Source organism: Callorhinus ursinus, unplaced genomic scaffold, assembly GCF_003265705.2.
Source record: "Callorhinus ursinus isolate GAN/ISIS: 27379988/994484 unplaced genomic scaffold, GSC_fseal_2.0 scaffold16, whole genome shotgun sequence".
Classification (NCBI taxonomy): domain Eukaryota; kingdom Metazoa; phylum Chordata; class Mammalia; order Carnivora; family Otariidae; genus Callorhinus; species Callorhinus ursinus.
Window position 1 is genome coordinate 32,167,098 of NW_027397078.1, and position 23,585 is coordinate 32,190,682.

The 23,585-nt window shown below is 45.0% G+C and overlaps 1 protein-coding gene across 3 annotated transcripts in view; it reads left to right on the plus strand.

The window, feature by feature from the left end:
• The first annotated feature begins 480 nt into the window (after window positions 1–480).
• The window catches only part of PIR (pirin), a 103,180-nt gene continuing 80,075 nt past the window's right edge, over window positions 481–23,585 (plus strand). The window contains exons 1-3 of one of the 3 annotated variants that reach the window (XM_025857648.2): window positions 481–709; window positions 2,125–2,253; window positions 13,467–13,559. In XM_025857648.2, the coding sequence (XP_025713433.1) occupies window positions 2,158–2,253; window positions 13,467–13,559 (189 nt within the window). In that variant the 5' untranslated portion in view covers window positions 481–709; window positions 2,125–2,157. Of the gene's footprint in view, window positions 710–736; window positions 885–1,447; window positions 1,560–2,124; window positions 2,254–13,466; window positions 13,560–23,585 lie in introns of those variants that run through there. The other 2 variants (XM_025857650.2, XM_025857649.2) reach the window with 2 other exon arrangements.

Here is a 23,585-nt window from a genome sequence, read left to right on the forward strand (position 1 = left end):
CCCCCACCCCCGTTCTAAGCGCCAAACTTTCGTGTAGTACTGGGGGCATACCAAGCTCATTGAATTCTCACTACAACCCTACCAGGGGGGTTCTATTATCCCCTTTCACAGTGGAAGACCTGGGGGCACAGAGAGGCTGAGCCACCGGCCCCAGCTCGCGCGGCTAACAAGCGATGGAGGCACAAATGGAACCCACAGCGCCCGGATCGGAGCACCTGCCCGGCCCAGGGAGCCCCCAGACCCTGGAGGGGGGGTCGCATCTCTCCCGGGCGGAAGGGGCGCAGAGGTCGCTGGGCAGCAGAGCCCGCAGGGGAGGGGCGGAGGGCGGCGCGAGAGGAGCCCCGCGGCCCGGAAACAATGGAGCGTTTCCCACCCTCCCAGCCCCCCGGGGACCTGCAGACTCCCGCCTCCCGCCCACCCGGCGGCCGCGGGCGGCGAAGCGCTGAGTCACGGTGAGACGGCTGGCCCGGCGCCCTCCCCGCCCTGAGCTCAGCGCCCGCGCCCAGCGCCGCCGCCCCAGCCGCCGCAGCTGCGTGGGGACCGCAGGCCCGCGGGGGTGCTGAGCTCACTGCGCGGGACCCCGCCTTCCTCAGCCCGCCGTCGACTCCCGGGGGAGGCTCCTGGGAGGGGACGGGAGATGCTTCAGTAGGTCTCTGACACTGGGCGAAGGTGGTAGGCCGCTTTCCTGTCTGCCAAGCACTGCGATCTGGTAAGCACCTCGTCAGTTGTCCGCGTGCACAGCATTTACGGGCGGGAGTCTGGAAGGACCTAGAAGTGGCGCATGGAGGGGGAAAACCCTTCCTAGTTGCTTGTAGGTAGGTGATGACGGTTCTATACCGCTTTGAGGATTGAATTCACTTCTGAGCCCCACTGTCCAGCATCCAGTAAGTATTGATTGATTGATTGCCTGCCCCCGGGGGGACACATTTTGACGGACGGGCCGGGACTTGGGGAGTAGAGTGCTCTCAATAACGGGAGCTAACGTTCTTAGAAGGCTCACTACCTGCACTTTGAGGTAGGCAGCCTTAGTACCCCTATTTCGCAGATGGAAAAACTGAGGAACAGAGAGGCTTAGCAAGTGGCCTCGGGTCACACAGCTGGTACCCGGTGACGCCGGGATGCAAACCCAGGCTCTCAGGCCCTAGGGTCTATGCTTCTTCCTAAAGCATCTCTCTTGATTTGAGTAGGAATCTTTGAAGGAATGGATTGTATTTCGCTTGAAGAAGAGTTTTAGGGATTTGGTGGTACCATCTGCAAGCGTTTGAAGTGGAAAAGAGATGGATTGTGTTTGTTCTGGGATGCTCCATTCCTTAGAACTCAGGCCCACAAAGAGAAAACTCTTTTGAATCACAAAGGCGGGGTATAGACTGGTCCTCAAATACAGGATGCATTGTCAAGGGCACCTCCTCCTTCTGTTTCCGGAGCTCTTGAAGACTTCCTGACAAAACTTAAAAGATTTCTTGCCACTAAACTTGGCCCTGAACTTTAGGGATAGATGGATCTTTGAATTTGGTGACCCTCGAAGATCCTTTCAGTGCCGAGATCTTCGACATGTTCTGGTGAGAGTCACAGACCTCATGGATTTCCTTCGTGTTCCGTTAGTCACCACATACATCTCAGCCTCGTGGTAGCACCTACCTCTTGCGGGCAATGTGGGGTTGGGGAGGTTGAGAAATTTCGATGAGATAAAGCAGATAAAGGGGCGCCTGGCTGGCCCAGTTAGTAGAGCATGCGACTCTTGACCTCGAGGTCATAAGTGCCAGCCCCACGCTGGGCGTGGAGCCCACTTAAAAAAAAAAAAAAGGAAAGCAGATAAATTGCTCTTTAGTGGTAAGTCCCCAGCAGAGCTGTTATTGCTAAACCTTGTAAAAGATGGCTGTGGGATTATATGAGATTGCAAATAATTAGTGGTACTGATACATTAGTACTTGTACATGTTCACCAGCATTATTGTTTTAAATTTCCTAACCTAGGGCTTGTACAGAGTGAGGAGTCAATATATTGTAGCTGTTAATATTTCGGGCAGGTCTGAATTTAATATCCTTTATTTCGTAGTCTTTGGATGTGGCCGCCTTACGATTTTTCTTTCTTGTTGCTCCTTTTTTGGTCCTCTAACCTCTACAGCTTAGCATCGGAACACTCTCTTTGGACTTCGACATGGCATCCTCCAAGAAGGTTACCCTGTCAGTGCTGAGCCGGGAGCAGTCGGAAGGGGTTGGAGCCAGGGTCCGCAGAAGCATTGGCAGACCCGAGGTACGCTGCTTGGGTGGCTGTTCCGGCTGTTTCGTGCTTTCCTGCAGAAGGCACGGGGGCGGGGCGGGACACACTGAGGCTTAACTTGGGAAGAGAGGGCCCAGGAAAATCATGAGCCGCCTTGTCGGGGTGCCATAGGGGCCGACTCTAAACTCAGCAGTTAGGGTCCCCACTGGACCAGCCCTAGCCCGAAGGGGGTTTCGCTAACGTGGGTACAGAGGTCCGGCGCAGAAGGTGCAGCCGAAGCATCTTCACCCCTCTCCACATTGCCTTTCCTATCCTGGGTTGATCTACCAGCCTGAGCGTGCACATCTCCCAACACGCCCACCTTATAGCCCCAACTTGACTCGCCCGCAGTTCAAAGCACCGGGGAGTAACTTTAGGTTCCAGTTCCAAATTCCCAGGGTCACATACCCCCCTACCCCCTTGGCCAGTCAGCCTCGCCAGGGATTTGGGTTCATGGAAAAACCACTGAGACCCGACTCTGTGGACCTCCTGTGGGGAGAGGGGCGCGTGAAGGCTTCTCTCGTAGGAGGTGATTTTAGGTTAGGTAGACCTCTCTCAGCACGAGAGCAGTTTTATTTGAAAATTACAGAGGACGTGGGACTTGCAGAAAAGAACATCTTATCTGCACAGAAAGGTATCAAATGGTGGTTATGGCCCAGGGAATACAGTGCTCATCACCATCCCAGATTCCAAAAAGATTTTTTGATTGAAGTATGACTGACATATGACATTGTCTTAGTTTCAGGTGGATGACATAGCGATTTGGTAGTTGCGTATATTGCGAAACAGTTACCACAATCAATCTAGTTAACATCCGTCACCATACGTAGTTAGACAACTTTTTTTTCTTGTGATGAGAACTTTGAAGATTTACTCTCTTAGCAACTTCTAAATATGCAAAACAATAATGTTAATTACAGTCACCATGCTGTACATGACATCCCCAGGGCTTATTGATCTTATCACTTCTTTATCTTATAACTGGAAGTTTGTACTTTTTGAACACCTTGATGTTTTTCACCCACCCCCCACCCCTCACCTCTGGCAACAACCGTTAAGCTGTTCTCTGTGTCTGTGAGCTTCATTCATTTATTTATTTTTTGATTCCACACGTAAGTGAGCTCATAAGGTATTTGGCTTTCTCTATTTCACTTAGCATAATGCCCTCAAGATCTACCCATGTTATTGCACATGACAAGATCTCATTTTTTTATGGCTGAGTAATATCTCATTGTGTGTGTGTGTGTGTGTGTGTGTGTGTGTGTGTGTGTGTGTGTACACACACATATATATCATGTTTTCTTTTTCCATTCAGTGGGCATTTAGGTGGTTTCCGTGTCTTGGCTCTTGTGAATAATGCTGCAGTGAACTTGGGGGTACAGATCACTTTTCAAGTCAGTGTTTTCTTTTTCTTTGGGTCAACACCCAGAAGTGGGATCGCTGGGTCATATTTTTCGGGGAACCTCCTACTGTTTTCCATAGTGGCTGCACCAATTTACATTCCTCCTGACAGTGCACAAGGGTTCCCTTTTCTCTACACCCTTCCCTCTACTTGTTATTTCTTGTCTTTTTGATGCTAGCCATTCTGACAGGTGTGAGGTGATCTCTCAGTGTGGTTCGGATTTGCATTTCCCTGATGATTGGTGGTGTTGAGCATCTTCCCCCCTAAAAAAATATTTTTGAATAAAAGGAGTAGTATATTAGGGAAATGGATTCTTTTTTAAAAATGAGGTCAGTTTGTTCCTCTTCTTAAAATCTGCTCTGATATTCTCATACTCTTTCTGCCATTAGCTTCCTTTTCGTCTGTGAATGTCTTTTGGGGTCCATCAGACATTGTTTTCCAAAGGGAGACACACAGACAGGATTATTCTAAGGGCTAAATGCACAGTGGATGTTGGGGAGATACAGATGGATGTGGTATCATATTGTACTAGGCCACGTCACCACAGACAAATTACAGAGAATTTGGACACGCATTAGTAAAGCCATTATTGTATGTCGAGGGTAGCTAATACTTTAATTACTCCATCTGCCAGAACACATCTGCTGAAGGTTTCTTAATTTTTCTTTTGTCTCGTGAACTCCTTCGGCGGTCTGATGAAAACAACACGTTTCTTCTCAGAATGATATTTTTTTTGCTTTTTTTTTTTTAAGATTTTGTTTATTTATTTGACAGAGAGGGGGAGAGGCAGAGGGCGAGGGACCTGGGATCATGCCCTGAGCCGAAGGCAGATGCTTAACTGACTGAGCCACCCAGGCGCCCCAGAATAATATTTTTTAAATGCAGGAAATAAAATACATAGGATTACAAAGGAAAACATATCGAAATATGGCGAACACAATATTACAAAAGGAATTTGTAATCTAGTAATTTTGCATTAAATAACAAGACTTGGTGGCAGGTCATATAACTATCTAATTTCAAAGCCGTGAGGATCAGGAACAAGAATAGTTCAGTATACCGGGGCGCCTGGTGGCACAGTCTGGTAAGCATCTGACTCTTGATTTTGGCTCAGGTTGTGATCTCAGGGTCCTGAGATCGAGCCCCGCGTTGGTCTCCGCACTCAGTGCAGAGTCTGCTCGAGGATTCTCTCTCTCCCTCTGCCCCTCCCCTCCAACAAATAAATAAATCTTTAAAAAAGTAGTTCAGTATACTTGCAACAACTGTCATGTGATATGAAAACAGCTTTGATTTCTAGTGATGACAGAGTCACAGATACTGGAAATTTACTCTGCTTTTTTTTTTCAAGATTTTATTTATTTATCTGATAGAGCGAGAGAGCACAAGCAGGGGGAACAGTAGACGGAGAGGGAGAAGCAGGCTCCCCGCCAAGCAGGGAGCCCGATGCGGGGCTTGATCCCAGGACCCTGGGATCATGACCTGAGCTGAAGGCAGACGCTTAACCATCTGAGCTACCCAGGCGCCCCTGCTCTGCTTCTTTGACTGTATTCATGATTAAAGTATTAAATTTCAGTCTGGAGATGGCTGGTGGTGACTGTTGCTCACCAGTGTCAATGTACTTAATGGTAACTGGTAAATTTTATTATATCATTGTACTACAAAAAAAAAGTCCAGAAGAAAAACAATTTTCCGTTAGAGGTTAGTTGAAAAGAAAGATGTAACTTTTTTCCCAGCCAAGTTTATAGCTGCCCTGAATTCTGTCCATGGTACCCAGTTAAGAGTCCCTGGCTGAAAACCTGTGCTTTAAAGACCCCCCACATTCTACTAATTCAGAGGGTCTCCTGTGTATGCCTCTACCCTAAGGAAAAATATGTGGATCGGAATCATTTCTAACGCCATCACCCTGGTTTAATCACGATTAAGACAGAGGGTGTTTCCTTTTGTCTCCATGTAGCTGTATATTTTACATCATGGTGATTATATAAAATAAACAATTTTGTGTCCTTATTTTTTCATATAACAGGGTAACATAAGCACTTCCCATGGTATTATAAATTGTTCATGCCCATCTTTTTTTTTTTTTTTTCTTTTGAGAGAGAGAGAGAGAGTGCACACACATGCGAGGCTGGGAGGGGCAGGGGAGAGACAGAGAATCTTAAGCAGGCTCCACGCCCAGTGTGGAGCCCAACCCGGGGCTCGATCTCACAACCCTGAGATAACGACCTGAGCTGAAATCAGGAGTCCGACGCTTAACCGACTGAGCCACCCAGGCGCCCCCTTCACGAACATCATTTAAATAGCTGTGACGTGCTCCCATGTACAGCATACCATTATTGGCTTACTCATGGACCTGCTTTTGACCATTTCAATTGTCACCATATTTTTTCAGCGCTCTGCACTCTTATCAGCTTGTCGGAATGGTAGACCCCTCACCCTCCAGTCAGCAGAGAAGGGAAGCACCGATCTAGTTTCAGGGCACTACATTTAAAAATTTTGTGCCAACGCGTTGTCTCTGAAGAAACATCTCTGACACTTTGGAGCCCAAAGCTATTTTAGTGTAGAATTTACAACAGTGTTTGGAATGAGTGGCCCTCAGTGACCTGTTCCCTCTGGGTGTAAATGAGGAAGTAGAACTGTTTACAAAGCTTCCACTGAGCCTTTTGGTGATGAACAATAAAGAAGAGAAGGAGGAGGGTTAGCTCACACCTTTTATTACGATTCTGTGTGGGCCGAGGCAGCCAAACTGGGTGTGAATGATTGCATAGCGTGATGTTAGCAGCTTCTTCGACGGGGCCCCCAACAGGAGGGAAGCCCACGACTCATTTGTACCCGCCTCTGTCCTCCACCCCCCCTTCCAGCGGACACTCCTTGGTGGAACGTGATTTTCCTGGGACCACTCTCAGACATATTTTTTTTTATCACGAAGAACTTCTAACCTAGAAAAAGAAAACAGTGTAATGAAATCTCCATGTACCCAACCTCCATAGTGATCAACTCACGGACATTCTCATTTCAGTTTGTGTCTCTAAAAGATACAAACTTTAAAAAATAAAACTGTAATCCCATTACACACTTAAAAATTATGAGTCCCTTGATATCAAATAACCTTGAGGAATCTTGGTCCTGATCGATACAGCCTCTGTAGATGGCCCTCTCCATTATCAGGGTCTCGGGATGTTGAGTCCAGGTGGAGGAGCATAGAGTCATAGCTCAAGTCCATTCAAGGCTGAATCTAGATCGCAGTCTGGACTACGTGCTGGCAGTTTCCTTCTGCCTTTTCATCGTTTCTGTTGGGCCCCTGTCTAGATGCTGAGTAGGCCCAGGAGGTAGTCTGAGTTGCTGGAGTCTGCCTTCGATGGGCCTTTCCCTTCTGCCGCTGCCATGTTGCCTTGATATAGGCTGGCGTTTTGTGGGGTGTTGGGAGGGTGGGCTCTCAGTTGGTTCCAGGCTGCTGCCAAGGCATTATTGGCTGTCTCTCAGTTAGGGTTAGGTTCAGCTGTGTAACAAAGTAGCCACTAAAACCAGTGGTATACATATGTAAGGATTTGTGTTTCTCTTTGGAAAACCCAAGGTCTAGGGTGGGCCCGAAGGCCTCCCACTTTTCAGAGACCCATGCTCATTCTATCTTAGTTCATCATTTTTAGTACTTTCTTAAGTGCATCACCTTGTGGCCCAAGAGAGCTGTTGGGGCAATAGCAACCATTTGCCCTTGGGTGCAGAGAGGAGGAAGAGGGAAAAGAGCAAGCTGCCAGCTATCCATCCATTTAATGTAATGTAATTTTTTAAAAGATTTTATTTATTTATTTGACAATGAGAGACAGCGAGAGAGGGAACACAAGCAGGGGGAGTGGGAGAGGGAGAAGCAGGACTCGATCCCAGGACCCCGGGATCATGACCTGAGCCGAAGGCAGACGCTTAACCGACTGAACCACCCAGGAGCCCCCCTCCTTTTTTAAATATATATAAAGGGTTTCCCTAAAAGGCTTACCCAGCAACTTCTACACACCTCCCATTAGCCAGATTTCAGTCATGTGACCACACCCAGCTACCAGGGTGCCTAGGGACCTAACATAAGGACCACTTGGGATGTTCGTAGTATCTTCTATGCACACAGAGTTACTCTAGATGGAGTGGAGCATCATAAAAAAGCACAGTGTTGGCCCTATCTCCAAGGAACTGACATTCCTGGTAGCTATGCGTGCCTCCTGATTTAAATAAAAGGCCAGGCAGCTGGAGCTTTACTAAGGGAGTACCACAGACTGGAGGGGTGGTGGCCACAGGTCTTGACTGGCCTTCTCAAGACATCGGAAGAAATAGCTTGGAAGCTGCCACCTGCATTTGGCCACTAAAGGATTTGGAACTGTGTGAAGGAAAGGACATTCTCCTATTGTTCAAGAACTTTGAAAAGATCATCAGTTTAATATGTAGTGAGAGAAAGATGTGGATGAGTTGGTGACCACGTCAAAACGTAGAAAATCCGAGTTCTATCAGTCAAATCCTGCCTACAGATCATAAGGCATGCCCTTGACATGCCCTTGAATACTTGCTAAATGTTTACTGAATGTTAGGAACTTGATTTATTTTTTTTTTTTTGAGAGTTTATTTGTTTATTTGACACACAGAGAGAGCCCAAGCAGGGGGAGCTGCAGAGGGAGAGGGAGAAGCAGGCTCCCCGCTGAGCAGGAAGCCCAACGCGGGGCTCCATCCCAGGAACCTGGGATCATGACCTGAGCCGAAGACAGACACTTAACCGACTGAGCCGCCCAGGTGCCCCCAAATGTTAGAAACTTTAATAAAGCCTGATACTCAACCCTGCAAATCACACTTTAGTACAGTAGTCTGATGCAAGATACTCTTGCTTGTTGGAGGAAGAGTGTCTCACACTTGTGCCCCATCTCTTGGCCATAAACACTTCATCCTTCTGGCTCTCCTCAACCAGCCTCCGGCTTCTGCAGGCTTTTCCTTGTGTCTGTCCCTGCATCACGGATTGGCAGCCAGAAGGTTCGAATGTGCGATCGATATAGAACAAACAGTCCTTGCCAAGTGAGGACTCTTGTCCTGTGAGCGGTGGATGGTGATGAGGGTGGGCTTGGCAAGAAGGAACCTCAGCTTTTCACGATTTATTTAACAGCAGGCCATATTTGCTCATGTGAAACTCTTTCCATTTTTTTTTACAGTTTTTTTGGTGTGTGTTACAGTATTTTTACTTCTCTGCTGAAGTATAGTGGATGGTGTATTAGCTTCAGGTGTACCACATAGTGATTTGATGTTTATGTACATTATGAACTGCTCGCCACCGCAAGCCTGGGCCCCATCTGTCAGCAGACAGTGTAATGTTACAGTGTTACCGACCATTCCCTAGGCTGTCCTTTCCACCCCCCATGACTTACTTATTTTGTAACTGGAGGTTTGTATCTCTTCATGCCCTTCACCTATCTTTTGGACACCAAACTGATACCAAGAAGCAATACGTATTCATCTCCTTTTTACCCACATTTTAATATCATGGAACCCTAATAGTGTAGAACTAAAAAGCCATCTTAAAAAGCCATCTGAAGCCTTTCTTTTGCATGTGGGGAAACTGTGGCTCAGAGATTTGTCGGTGCACTGTAGCAGATCCCACCCATCTGTGTCAGACTGGTGCGCTCCAGGCATTGGACCAGCTGCTCTCCCCGTTCATTGTTTCCAGTCCTTTCAGCTACGTCTTATCCTGTGAGAGGAAAAAGAAATAATAGGAGAGGGGCGCCTGGGTGGCTCAGTTTGTTGAGCATCTGCCTTTGGCTCAGGTCATGATCTCAGGGTCCTGGGATCGAGCCCCGCATCGGGCTCCCTGCTCAGCAAGGAGCCTGCTTCTCCCTCTCCCCTCCGCTTATCCTCTCTCTCAAATAAATAAGTAAGATCTTAAAAAAAATTTTAAAAAAATATGAGAGGAGAATTTTCACCCTCCTCCTCCCAGCCCTGGTTCCATTCATGGCCTTTCATTGAGCTGAAGTGGAGTTATGAGTGACAGGATAAAATTGAAAAGATCCAGGATTGATTTTCACTGGAAGGGGTAGGAGGGTTCCTGGTGGGAGAGTGTCCATTCCAGAAGGTGAGAGGGTATGAGGGTGTGAGGAGTTGAGTGAGAGGAGATGGAAATATTGGGGATGTGCTGGAGAGCAGTGAGGGCGGTTTGAAATGGACCTTGAGGTTGACGTGCCCTCTTGGGCGTTTGGGGGAGAATTCAGTAAATGTTTTCCTTTTCAGTTACCTTTTAATATTTCACTGCATGAAACACCAACTGAGATGGGTTGCAAAGTGGCCCAGCTTTTTATGGATGACAGTCCACATTTTAAAGTGAAGGAACTGAGATTTGGTTATGTGAAAAACTTGCACCAGCTTGTTGAATTTATGTGTGTGCACAGTATATGGTGTGTGTGTATGTATGTGTGTGTGTGTGTGTGTGTGTGTGTGTGTGTGTGTGTGTTTTCCCATGGAAAGTGAAAATAAGAGAGTAGAAACCAGAGCCAGGGACAAAGAGAGGGTCTAGTACTCTCATTTCTAGCAGCATGATCCAGTAGATACCCTGAAACAAACAAGTAACTTGAAAATGTAATTAGCTCAGCTGCTGGGGAGCTGGAGAAAGTCTTAGAGTCCAAAAACAGTGAGAAAGAAAGAAGAAAGTCTGAATGGTTTCATAGCCATTAGGGCAATAGAGTCAGTATTTTAAAAGCCTGTTACAAAGACAACAGGTCCAGATGATTTTACAAACAAATTTCACCCAATATTTAAGATACAGATACCTCCAGTACCGTGCAAACTGTCCAGGAGATGAGGCTGCCGGGAGTCCTCCCATCACTTCATGAAATGACATTGCCTTGCAGTCAGGACCAGATGAGGACAGCAAGTGAAAGGATCAGTACATCGCTTTTATACACATTTTTGCAAGAATCATAAGCAAAATATTAACCACCCAGGTACAGCAGTGTATAAAAAAGATAAAATACATCACCACAAAGTTTGGATTGTCAGAATGTAGCAAATTTGGTTTAATGTTGGAAAATCTAGTTACATAATTTACCAACAGTAAGAGACTACAGGAAAAAAAAAAGCCATCTCAATAGTGCAGAAAAAGCATTCAATAAAATTGAACAACTGTGTATATTCAGAAAATTAGTAAACTAGAAATGGAAGGGGAATTCTTTTATCTTATGAAGGGAATCTGCAGAAAACCTGCATTAAACAACCTGTGTGCTGGTCAATCTTGAAAAAGCAATCTATATAAAATCCGGGAGAAAACAAGGACATCTGTTAGTCATTTCTATTCAGCATTGTCGTAGACGCGCTAGCTTGCAAAAAGACAAGAAAAAGAAACAGAACGTGTAAAGATTGAAAATGAAGGGGCGCCTGGGTGGCTCAGTCGTTAGGCGTCTGCCTTCGGCTCAGGTCGTGATCCCAGGGTCCTGGGATCGAGCCCCGCATCGGGCTCTCTGCTCGGCGGGGAGCCTGCTTCTCCCTCTCCCTCTCCCCCTGCTTGTGTTCCCTCTCTCGCTGTGTCTCTCTCTGTCAAATAAATAAAATCTCAAAAAAAAAAAAGAAAGAAAAGAAAATGAAGGGGAAAAGCCCATTATTTGCTGATGGGTGTTGGTTGGAATATTATCCCCAAATATTAACTGTCCACTCCCCATGGGATTATACACTCCCCCCCCACTTTTAGGTACATTACCTGTGAGTCCCATAGGCAGGATTTAAGTGCCCTCCTCCTGCCTTGGGGGCTTGGCCATGTCATATGCTGTGACCAATGGGACGTGTTAATGTGATTGCACACTATTGGCTTGGCTTCCATTTGCTCCTGTCCTCGGTTATGAGAACAGCATGTCCTAGATAGTGGCCACTGTTTCAGCTTGGGTTGGTGAATGAGAAGCCTTGTGGAGGCCAGCCAGGCCTAGCAAAACCCAGAAAAACGGCAGCCTGCGACAGCTTTAATCTAGTGCAAGCAAAAGTAATTTGTGAACTGCTGGGCAAAAGCTTATTGATAAATACACCGGTGATCTGAATGTCCACAAAGAAAACCCAAAAGAAGCTACAGATAGATTAATAAGAGCTTAGCAATGTTCAAAAATCACTTTTCTATTCACATTTTTTACTCCCTAGTAGCATACTGTTCAAGAACATAATTTAAAAATCCTATTTGCAATGTCATTAAAAATGTTAGCTACAAAAACTTTAAAATATATATATACAAAGTCTTTATGGAGAAAATTACAAATCCTAGTGAAAGACCTTTTAAAAGCCCCAAATAGATGGAGATAAATATGTTTATGTGTAGGAAACCTCAATATTATATAAATATCAACCTTCCCTCGGGGCACCTGGGTGGATCAGTCGGTTAGGCATCCCATTCTTGATTTCAGCTCGGGTCATGATCTCAGGGTCATGGGATGGAGCCCTGGCTTGGGCTCCGTGCTACTTGTTGAGCCTGCTTAAGATTCTCTTTCCCTCTCCCTCTGCCCCTCTCCCCATGTTCCTGTGCACGCACTCTCTCTCTCTCTCTCAAAAAAAAGGCCAGGGCGCCTGGGTGGCTCAGTTGGTTAAGCAACTGCCTTCGGTTCAGGTCATGATCCTGGAGTCCTAGGATCGAGTCCCACATCGGGCTCCCCGCTCAGCGGGGAGTCTGCTTCTCCCTCTGACCCTCTTCCCTCTCGTACTCTCTATCTCTCATTCTCTCTCTCTCAAATAAATAAATAAAATCTTTAAAAAAAAAAAAAAAGCCAATCTTTCCCCGTTGGTCCATAGACTCAAAGTGATTCCAATCAGAAGCCCAACATTTTTATTTCTATTAGCTTTTAAACTTAATAAAAATTTTTATAGAATAACAAATGGCCAAGAATTGGACACGCTGATGACTACGCTGATGACTGCCTCATCTGTTTCTGCCTCTCATTTGAGCTCGAGATTTATCTTCAGTTGCCTTCGACCTTTTGTACAATATACTGGACACTAACGATAGTTAGTATAGATAACATTTATGTAGATATCTCAAGGTCAGCGTGACCTAAAATGACTACCTAAAATAGCTATTTCAGAGCTGCGGCTTCTGTTAGATTCCTTGTGCTTCTGGATGCCTCTCCCATCTTCCTAGGCACTACAGCTAGAGATCTGGGGGGCATCCAGTGCTCTGTTTCTCATTCTCCATCTCTACTGCTGTTGCCTAAGCGGACCTGTGTTTTTGCCTGGACTAGTCAAAATGCCTTCTGACTACTCTGTCTCCTGTCTCTTCCTTCTCCCAGCATCTTCCCACTTGAATGCTAGAGTGATCTTTCTAAATCTGATCTTCTTAACCTCTGATTAAAACCTGTCACCTTCAGAATAAAACCCCCAACTCCTCTAAGATTCGACCTCTTTCCTCAGCCCATCTCCCATCATAATTTCATGTGTATCTTTGCCCAGATGGAGTAGTCTAACATATATGTTAAATTGTCTTCCTCCAGAGCATTTATGATAATGCAATCACTGATTTTTTGCATCTGTTTAGGATAGACAGTATCTTGTTTGTGCTTAACCATTTAGATCTTAGATGATCATGAAATGTTTTTCCTCTCTTCGTACTTCTTATAAAATCAGCTCTTTAACTTAGCCAGTCTCTGTGTGTGTGTGTGTGTGTGTGTGTGTAAGTAGTTCTTTCCTGAAAGTAATTTTCACTGCAAAAGTTTCTCATTAGCTATGTCGTTTTCAGTGAGTTTTGCTAGATCTGTCCATGAATATAGCCGCTACTAGTGTGATTTAAAAGGCATGTCTAATCTGCTGGATTTAATTTTTATTTCAGTTAAAAAATCTGGATCCATTTTTACTGTTTGATGAATTTAAAGGAGGTAGACCAGGCGGATTTCCTGATCACCCACATCGAGGTTTTGAGACAGTAAGTAAAATAATTTGACTGCAAAAGTGAGTATTTTTGAATTTGCCTCTGTTATTAAATCTAGTAATCATTTCTTTTTTTTTTTGGTAAAGATTTATTTATCTATGAGAGAGAAAGAGAGAGAGCATGCACAAGTCGGGGGGTGCAGAGGGAGAGAAACTCTTAACCAGACTCTGAGCTGAGCACGGAGCTGTCTTGGGGCTCCATCTCATGACCCTGAGATCACAACCTGAGCCAAAACCAAGAGTTGGACGCTCAACCGACTGTGCTACCCAGGGGCCTCAAAATTTAATACTCCTTCTTTTTTTAACTATTAAGTAATCTCTACACCCAGTGTAGGGCTCAAACTCACGGCCCTGAGATCAAGAGTCGCATAGTCTTCCGACTGAGCCAGCCAGGTGCCCGTAGTAGTCACTTCTAATAGAAAACTCAAAGTTAGAAACAATGAATGATAGTTAAATTAATTTATAAGTTCTTAGCTACAGACTAGCTACTGTGGCAAGCCACATACTTTACATGAAGTATATTCAAATTTAAATATTTACTGTTTTTAATATTCTTTGAATTTGTGCCACTGGAGATATTTTTATTTGAGCAGTAAGTAAAGAACAAGAATTGGCTTCTGGGCCACCTGGGTGGCTCTGTCAGTTGGGCATTGGACTCTTGATTTTGGCTCAGGTCATGATCTCAGGGTTGTGGGATCGAGCCCCATGTGGGGCTCATGCGCTGGGCATGGAATCTGCCTGGGATTCTCTTTCTCCCTCTCCTTCTGCCCCTCCCCCACCCCTAAAAAGAATAAATAAAAAAAGAATGGGTTTCTTAAAATATTTATATAATTAAAATAATTTGTGAAAGAAACAATTTAAGATGTGATTTAAATAATTTTATGTAGAAAACTAGTTTTTCTTCAGGAATATTCAGAAATGTTTACTCTCATGTAATATTTTAAACTCCAAAGACAATCCAAAGAACACTGTTAGTAATTTAAAGTCAGTTCTCAGGAATTACAGACTCAAGGGCTGAAATAGAACATAGCCTAAAAATTAGGATTTTTAAGGTCATAACAATACATTTATAAATTTAACTCTTAAGATTTGTAGAGATTGTGCTGAACACTTACTTTCAGTTTTAGATAAGGAGATAAAAATGTATAATGCAATATTGTGGCACTTTAAAAGATTCTCATTCTCCACATGTACCTATATTCTGGGAAAACGCAGGGACAGTTAATGAGAAAATGTAGCCATCTGCTCCGTGGGAAGAACCTGTATTAGGAAACAGAGCAAGGCTCAGTGTGTTTGTCAAGCCAATTATTGAATGAGTAAATATTTACTAAAGACTGGCGACATGAAGATATTGGTGTCAGGCGATCTTTTGTAGGTTGGGTGTGTGTGTTTTGTGTGTTGCGGAGGGAGGGAGCCTAAGGAAGAAGGAGGCTTGGCACTTGCTTCCAATTCATAATCTGGTTAAGGAGGTGAAAGATGGACCAGTAAAGAGTTAACCACTGCAGTGTAAATGTTGAGTAAACCAAGAAGCTTCTGGAAATAATATGAAGGATCAAGGTAGTTGGACGGGTCTCCCTTTCTCACATAGCCATTGGCCTTCCGGTTCTCTTGTCTGTTAGCACTTTGGGGGCATTGTGTCTTGCCTCACGAGAACAGTGGAGACCATTCCTTTCACTGACCCTACAGCCATGCTGGATTCTGACTCGGTTCCCAGAACACGTCTCCTCACAGTGCTCCTCTGCTTCTGGTATCAGGACATTCTCGCCGCTTCCTCGCACAGCTCCGTTACCATTGTACTAACCCCTCAAGGTCTTTTTAGATGTCATTGTCTCCATCAAGTGTCATAGGACAATCTCAACAGAGTGCACTTTCTCCTTCGTTGGGTCCCCATAGCATTCTGTTTTTACTAGTCTCATGCACATGAGACATTTACGGTGGCCTCGATCATATTCTGTCAGGGATTAGGGTTAGGAATTGCCTCAACCTCCCCTCCCATGGTCCAGAGGACGATAAATGGCTTCAGCTGAGATAATCCCACACCTCTCCGTGTTCTGCAGGTAGAGATACTCAGTAACTCCTGGCTGAATTTAATTGGATAAGAAAGAGTTTTTGCTAACGACGATGAGTATATTAAATAAAACGAATGATGGCATACATTGCTTTCTTTTCCATTATGGAAAAGGAAACTTAATTGCTTTTATAAACTGCAATTTATAAATTGTAAGATGCTCAACTTTAAACCGTGAAGGAGTTCAGCTGTAGCATACTGGTGTCTGGCCCTTGACTTTTGAGTAAGAATTTTCCTTCCTTAAAACCGAAGTTATAAATTACAATCAATACTCATTATTTGTGGATTCTGTGTTCGTGAATTCATCTACTCGCTAAAATTTATTTGTAACCCCCAACGCAGTACCTGTGGTGTTGGTGCTCTCTTATGTGGGCGAGCACAGAGCAGGTCAGTGTGCGCCTTCCCAGCTGAGGGCGGACGAGGCCATGCTGCCTTCTCGTTTCAGCTCCGACTGTAAACAGGTGTCCTTGCGCTCTACTTAATGCCACAATCTTCCACATTTCTGTGCTTTTTGTTGGCGATTTCACTGTTTAAAATAGTTCCCAAGCAGGGCGCCTGGGTGGCTCAGATGGTTAAGCGTCTGCCTTCGGCTCGGGTCATGATCCCAGGGTCCTGGGATCGAGTCCTGCATCAGGCTCCCTGCTCAGTGGGAAGCCTGCTTCTCCCTCTGCCTCTCTCTCTCTCTCTCTCTCTCTCTCTGTCTCTCATGAATAAATAAATTAAAAAAAAAATAAAATAGTTCCCAAGCACAGTGCTGGAGTACTGTCTAGCGTTCTAAGTGCAAGAAGGCTGTGTTGTGCCTTTTGGAGAAAGGTGTGTGAGTTTTGTTCAGGGTTGAGACAGAGGGCTGCTTGTTGAGTTCAATGTTAAAGAGTCAAATATATATATATATATAAATAAAATGAGGTATCTTTAAACGGAAACACACATAAAACAAGGTTATATATTGATTGGTTGATGAAAATGTTGTGGTTAGAGGCTCCAAGGGACCAGACCCTGTATTTCCCCAAGAGCTTTGTTTCGGTGTTCACGAATCTGATGATCGTGGCAACTTAATAGAACTACCGGGAAAAACTAGAATCAACTGTATCCGTTTTTCCCAGGCGTGTAGGTAAGCTGAGGGCTCCTCTGTCTCTTAATGTGAATGTTAAAAGTCTGCAGTTCAAAACAGGGCCTACTTGTAGGCTCTCATCAACTCCTCCTTGCTCATTTTCTACAGGCTTGGTATAAAGTTTGAAAAGGCTAACTAGTATAAAGAATGGAGCTAGGGGGCGCCTGGGCGGCTCAGTGGGTAAAGCGTCTGCCTTCGGCTCAGGTCATGATCTTAGGGTCCTGGGATCAAGCCCCGCATCGGGCTCCCTGCTCACTGGGGAGTGTGCTTCTCCCTCTGCCTCTGCCCCTCTGTGCTTGCTCACGCGGTTTCTCTCTCTCTCTTCTCCCTTTTCTTATGCCTGGAGAAATACGAGCATTCCCTGAATGTTGACGTAATGGGTGCGTTTTCAGGATCAGTGGTCTTCAAAACAGGCTGGGGGCTACTTGAGTCAGTGCTCTGCTGACGGACATTAACTTTTTAAAATAAAAGTGCAATTCTGCTATAACAACACATGAATATAAACTATAAATAGATAGATACATTAGGAGTGCATGCTCACTTTTTAAACTAATAGTGATATGTGATCAAAGAAACGTGGAGAATATCATCCTACAAAATTCTTATTACCTTGAGTGTGAACTGTGAAACTGGGACCTCACGCTCCCCCTCTGATCTGCGAACGCATAATCTGCATTTCATCAACATCCTCAAGTGATTGATATGCACAGTAAGACTGGAGAAGCGCCCATCTAGATGATCTTCAAAACCAGAAATACTGTAATGGTATAAGAGCCAGGACCTGATTTTACTGAGTTAGCGGGTAATCGTTTCTTTTTAACTTAGTGGTTTGGATGACTATAGTATTCCTGTTAAAAACTTGCCTGACAACTGAGGGAGAAGGAATGTGCTGGAAACGGAGGCACAGCTGGAGGTCACATGACAAAGGGGGAAAATGCATTCAGCACTTCCTGTCGGGAGTTAGGACTCTGGGGAGCCCTGTTTTCAAAAGGCCTGAGTGGTAAAGGGTGGAATAATTTTGTAGTTACCTACTTCTGGTCAGGCATCATATCTTGATATGCTTAGGGCAGCTATGAACAATCAGAAACATAATGATCTGAGAAACCCATGCCCTGCCCAAGTTTAGTTTAGCTCGAAAAAGCAGCACTTGAGGTTCAGCGCACCGTTGATGAACTTTTCACCTGTTCTGAGAAACGGGTTTTGTGCCTTTCAAAATCATCCTTTAAATTACAGCCTCAGGACTTTTCCTGGTTCCAGCGCTGAAAGTCCCATGCTCCTGGGAGCCCCTCAGTCCCGGGGAAGGCGGCATGGTCTGTCACTCCCGCGTGGGGACGTTTACGAAACCATCATACTTCAGGGACATTTAAGGATGACCTCGTCGCTTATGTTCTTAGCTGGGCTTCGGAGTGTTTTTTCAAGTTTTTCCCTACAAGCCTCAGCAGGCTTTGTGATTTTGCTCAGGAGAACAGACCGGTCCTATTTGCAAGGGTGTGTCCATTGGAAAGGCCACACTCCTATTTGCTGGCTGGTAGCCAGCGGCATTCACATGCAATGCTTGGACCATATCCTGGGGAGGAAGGGAAGGGTGCTGGTGATTCACACCTCCAGCCCACACAGCCTGTTTTTTCTAGCTTGCTGTGTACTCTCAAAACCAAGCCATAGCAATTGTTGAAGCCAAACTGGGGGTGGGGCGGACAAAAAGCTTGATTAAAGTCAAAACCCATTTTGCAAAGACAAAAACTTACTCTAGGAAAACTGGGAAAGAAGGGTACTTTCTCAGTATCATGAAGACTCTTCAGTGAACTTCCCGTGTTATGTGTAACACTGAGATATTAGACTTAATCCTGTTAATTTGAGGAAAAAAAGAGACAAGACTCTCTACCAGCACCATTACGATTTAATAAGGCTCTGGAAGCTTCGAAGCTATTCGTAAGAGTCACAGCTATCGGAGAGGAGGGGGAAAATGTATTTATCTGTAGGTAGTACGGTACTAAAAGCAAACCGTACAATGGCCGCATCCAGCTTTGGGTGGTGATGTGCTTGAAGGAGGATGGAGGGCACAGGATTTGTCCAGAAGCCGTGTTTACCGTGCACACATGTAGGTTTTAGCTTCTGTGTGTGTTTGGCATGATTTGGAGTTGAGGCTCAACAGATTATAGTAAGGAAGCGAAAGCCACCTTCACCTCTGTGCTAAGAGTATCAACCAAAACCTCTTAGTAAGTGGCTGGATATAAAATCACTCTGCGAAAATCACTCACTTTCTTGCATGAAAGCAATAACCAGATAGAATGGGGGAAATATCCCCTTCCTAGGAGAAGTGGGAGCCCCGTATATCTCAGAGGAAAAACTTATTCCCCTTTAAGCCAGTAATCCTACTTTTAGAAGTCTAAATAATTTTCTGGAAAAAAAAAACCAAAGTAAGAACAAAGGCTTACTGTACAAATGTTTATTCCAATTTTAAAATGTTGGGAAAAAAGGGAACAAAGTAAGTGTCCAAAATAATAGGGGAATCATTATGTACCTGGAAATGACATATAAGGAAGTTCTATATCTGGAAGATGGCATATTCAACATCATTTATAAAAGCAAATATTCGGAATAATTTACGTTTTCCTTGATCATGGGCTGCTTAAATCAGGGCTTCTCAACCTGGGCACTAGTAACAGTTTGAGAGGATACCTGCTGTGGGGGCTGTCCTGTACATTGTAGGGTGTTGAGCAGCATCCCTGGGCTCTACTCACTAGAGGCCAGGAGCTCCCCCGACTTCCAGTGGTGACAACGAAAAATATCTCCAGATATTGCCTACTGCCTGCTTTGGGGGAGGGGGGGCACCCAATGGCCCCCAGGTGAGAACTAGCCGTTTAAACACATGTGTCCATACAATGACGTACATGACATACTACATAGTAATTAAGAATGCCACAGCTTGATCCGTTCTAATCTAGAATAATCTCCATGATACTTGGAAAGTGACAGAATTATTGTGGCATAGTGTAGGATTTATATAAAAAACAAAAAACTATACCTTTATTCTTTTTAATTTTTTTTAAAGATTTTATTTATTCATTCATGAGAGACAGAGAGAGAGAGAGGCAGAGGGAGAAGCAGGCTCCCAAGGAGCAGGGACCCCGATGCGGGACCCGATCCCAGGACCCTGGGATCATGACCTGAGCCGAAGGCAGACGCTTAACCATCTGAGCCACCCAGGTGCCCTAAATTTTTTTATTGTATTCTTTAAGGACTTATTTATTTATTTGAGAGAGAGAGAGGGTGTGCTCGCAAGCCTGCTTGGTGGGGGGCAGGGAAGGGGGAGAGGGCGAGGGAAATTGAGAATCCCAAGCAGACTTGTCTTGAGCTGAGCCCAGGGTCCAACTCGGGACTCGATCTCACGACCCCGAGATCGTGACCTGAGCCGAAATCAAGAGTCAGACACTCAACTGACTCCCAACTGTGCCACCCAGGGGCCCCTACCTTTATTTTTTTAAAAAATGGTTTATTATCATTGGTATTATGGGCAAGCTGGGCTATTTTAATAAGTGATTATTTCTACATGCTACGTTAATGCAAAGAAAATAAAATTCAAAAATTAACGTTACAAGTCCAAAAGATGGTGCTTAGAAAATAAATGCTTAATGACAGATAAAGATACATACTCAGGCTTTTTGAAAATATTTAGCAGTTTTTAGTATTTTCACAATATCGTGCAACTATCACCACTGACTCCAGAACATTTTCATCAACCCCCAGAGAAAGCCCATACTCACCGAGACCCCCCACCCCCACACACCCCCAGCCTCTAGCTTTCTGTCTCTATGGGGTTGCCTATTCTGAACATTTCATATAAAGGGAATGCCATGATATGTGGCATCTTGTGTCTGGTTTCTTTCGCTTGGCAAATGTTTTCAAGGCTCATCCATGTTGTAACATGTGTCAGAACTTAATTCCTTTTTATGGCTGAATAATTATCCACTGTATGGATCTGCCACATTTTGTTTATTCAGTCATCTGTTGATGGACATTTCGGGGATTCCCATTTAGGCCTTGGTTCTTGGGTATGCCTAAATTACCTCTGAGAGGACACCCAGGAAGCCGGGCCTGTGCCTTCCAGGGAAGGTTACTGAGTGATGAGAAAGAGTTCATTTTCACTCGAACCCTCTTTTCCTTGTGGTACCTTTGCAGTTTTGAACCACATGTATTGGTTACTTAAATATCACTATTTTCAGAATTCCCTCTTCACATATCATATTTGAAGATCAACAGTGCTCTCGTGGCTGGTGAAGGTCCTGATGCCCCCTGGCCCTCTGGGAACTCGTGCTCAGGCCTCCAACTTGGGTCTGCCCTCTCCACATAAAATCAACCAGTCCACCAGTTAAGCTAATACTGTATGCCAGTGTGTAATGGGGAGGGTGACCCAGGGGCAGCTTCCTTTAGGAGACATTTGTGTGCCGTTAGAGGGTTCCACAGAATGTAAAGGAGTGCCTCAGATTAAAAAGCATAACATTCTCTTTAACACTTCCTCGGCCAAAAGGAAATTAGAATCGTGTGTGTGTGCGTGTGCGCGCGCACGTGCTTGTGTGCAAGTGTGCACGCACACGTGAAGGTGAGTTCAGAAGGGGTGGGGGCAGAGGACTTCTAGTTTGCCAGACTGTCAGAAAACAATTAAGGAGGAGCAAGAGAGGTCCCGTTGATGAAGTTTCACATTCTGAGGGAGAAGCTAGCATTTCTCACAGAAAGGTCTGGGAGAGTTTCAAGGGGGGAATTGTCCGTTTAGTACAGCCTTAAGGAATCAGATACAACTCTCTGGACAATGGAGGAAGAGGTAGAGGGCATGGTATGGGGATACACTAGAACTAGTGAGTAAGGAATCAGACTTAAAAATTGGATGTGTAGGGGGTGGGGGGCGCCTGGCTGGCTCAGTAGAGCATGTGACTCTTTTTTTTTTTTTAAAGATTTTTATTTATTTGACAGAATGAGAGAGCAGGAGAGCACAAGCAGTGGGAGCGGCAGAGAGCATGTGACTCTTGATCTCAGGGTGGTGTGAGTTCAAGCCCCACGTTGGGCCTAGATGGAGCTTACTTAAAAAAATAAAAGCTCTGTGGGATACATGTTTAAAAAATTGGATGTGTAGGGTTGGGGTGGGATTAAAGCTATAGGTTGGACTGTTATTGGGGAAGGTCTTCACAGCAGTGCTTGACCTCCGGTTGCGAACAGATGGCCAGTGTTTTCTATCCCGACACTCCCAAGTTAATGCCGTCCTTCTAAATTAGCGCCATCTTAAGTCTAAAAGTTGGGATTTGGCTGAAGCAACCTTCTAAGCAATTTCCTGGGCAGTACCATTTTAAGCCTCCCTCACTCTGTTTTTGCCCTTCATCTACCTCATGCTCCAGGATGGAGCTCAAACTTTACCTCTTTATGAAGTTCTTCCTGACCACCACCGGACCCAACCCAGGTAGAACTGACCACTTCCTCTGATGGGCCCTATAGTAGTTGGAACAATAAAGTAAGACTTTACTTGTCTCCATTATTACATGTCTGCTCATAGATATGGACTATATAACTTTTGAGAATAGATATCAGCAAATGTTTTAAGAATACAGTGTTAGAGCCAAAACCAGAATTTGAACCTGGATCCAGCTCAAAACCAGGACACCACAGTGTGTCTCTTGAATCTGATTTTATAAAAACAACTCCATAACCATCAGTACAGTAGCCACTTAGCCACATGTTTCTACTGGACGCTTGGAATGTGGCTAATCTGAACTGGAGTGTGCCGTCAGTTTAAAATACACACTTGACTTTGAAGATTCAGTATGACAAAAAGAATATAAAATATTTCAATGTGTTAAAATGATAATATTTTGGATATATTTGGTTAAATAAAATGTGTTAAAATAAAAAAAAAAGTTGGGATTTGAGACTGTGTGTGTCAGCGCTTCTCAATCAGGGCTGACCCTGCCTCCATGAGGTCAGTGTGGCAGTTTCTGGAGACAGTCCTGGTTATACCCGCCGGAGGGAGCCACTGCCATCTAGTGAGGAGAGGCCGGGAATGCTGCCCACCGTCCTGCACTGCAGGCCTGTTCCCACAGCAGAGAATCCAACCCCGGCCTACGTCAAGAAGCACGGGTCACACGGGTCACACGAGGGAAAGTAGCAGTGAACCAAAATATTCTTCAAAAGCAATCCATATAAATTCCCAGCAGCTTTCCCCATCTGCCCCGCCCCCACCCCATTACAATTACAAACAGAAACCACTCCTGTCTGAGAGACTACATTCCTAGAGTTCTTAAGTAGACACTTCTGGAAGAGGGGACGTGATAACGACTGTAAACCAGTCATTAAACCTCCTTTCATGTCGCCAAGTAACGCTTTTGAAGTGAGACTGAAATTAAGTCCAGAGTTAATGAACAGAGATCATTACGTGATGCAAAGCTCCTTGCCGGGGCGTCTGGGTGGCTCCGTCCGTTAAGCGTCCAACTCTTGGTTTTGGCTCAGGTTGTGATCTCAGGGTTGTGAGATCCAGCCCCGCGTCGGGCTCCACTCTCGGTGTGGAGTCTGCTTATGACCCTCTCCCTCTCCCTCTGCCCCACAAAACAAATAAATCTTTTAGAAAAAAAACTAAACTCCTTGTAAATCTTCAACACTATTAGCCAAGCTGCTTCAGAATTCTCCATCAATAGACTCTTAAAATGAAATGCCTGAGGGGCGCCTGGGTGGCTCAGTCATTAAGCGTCTGCCTTTGGCTCAGGTCATGGTCCCAGGGTCCTGGGATTGAGCCCCACATCGGGCTCCCTGCTCCGTGGGAAGCCTGCTTCTCCCTCTCCCACTCCCCCTGCTTGTGTTCC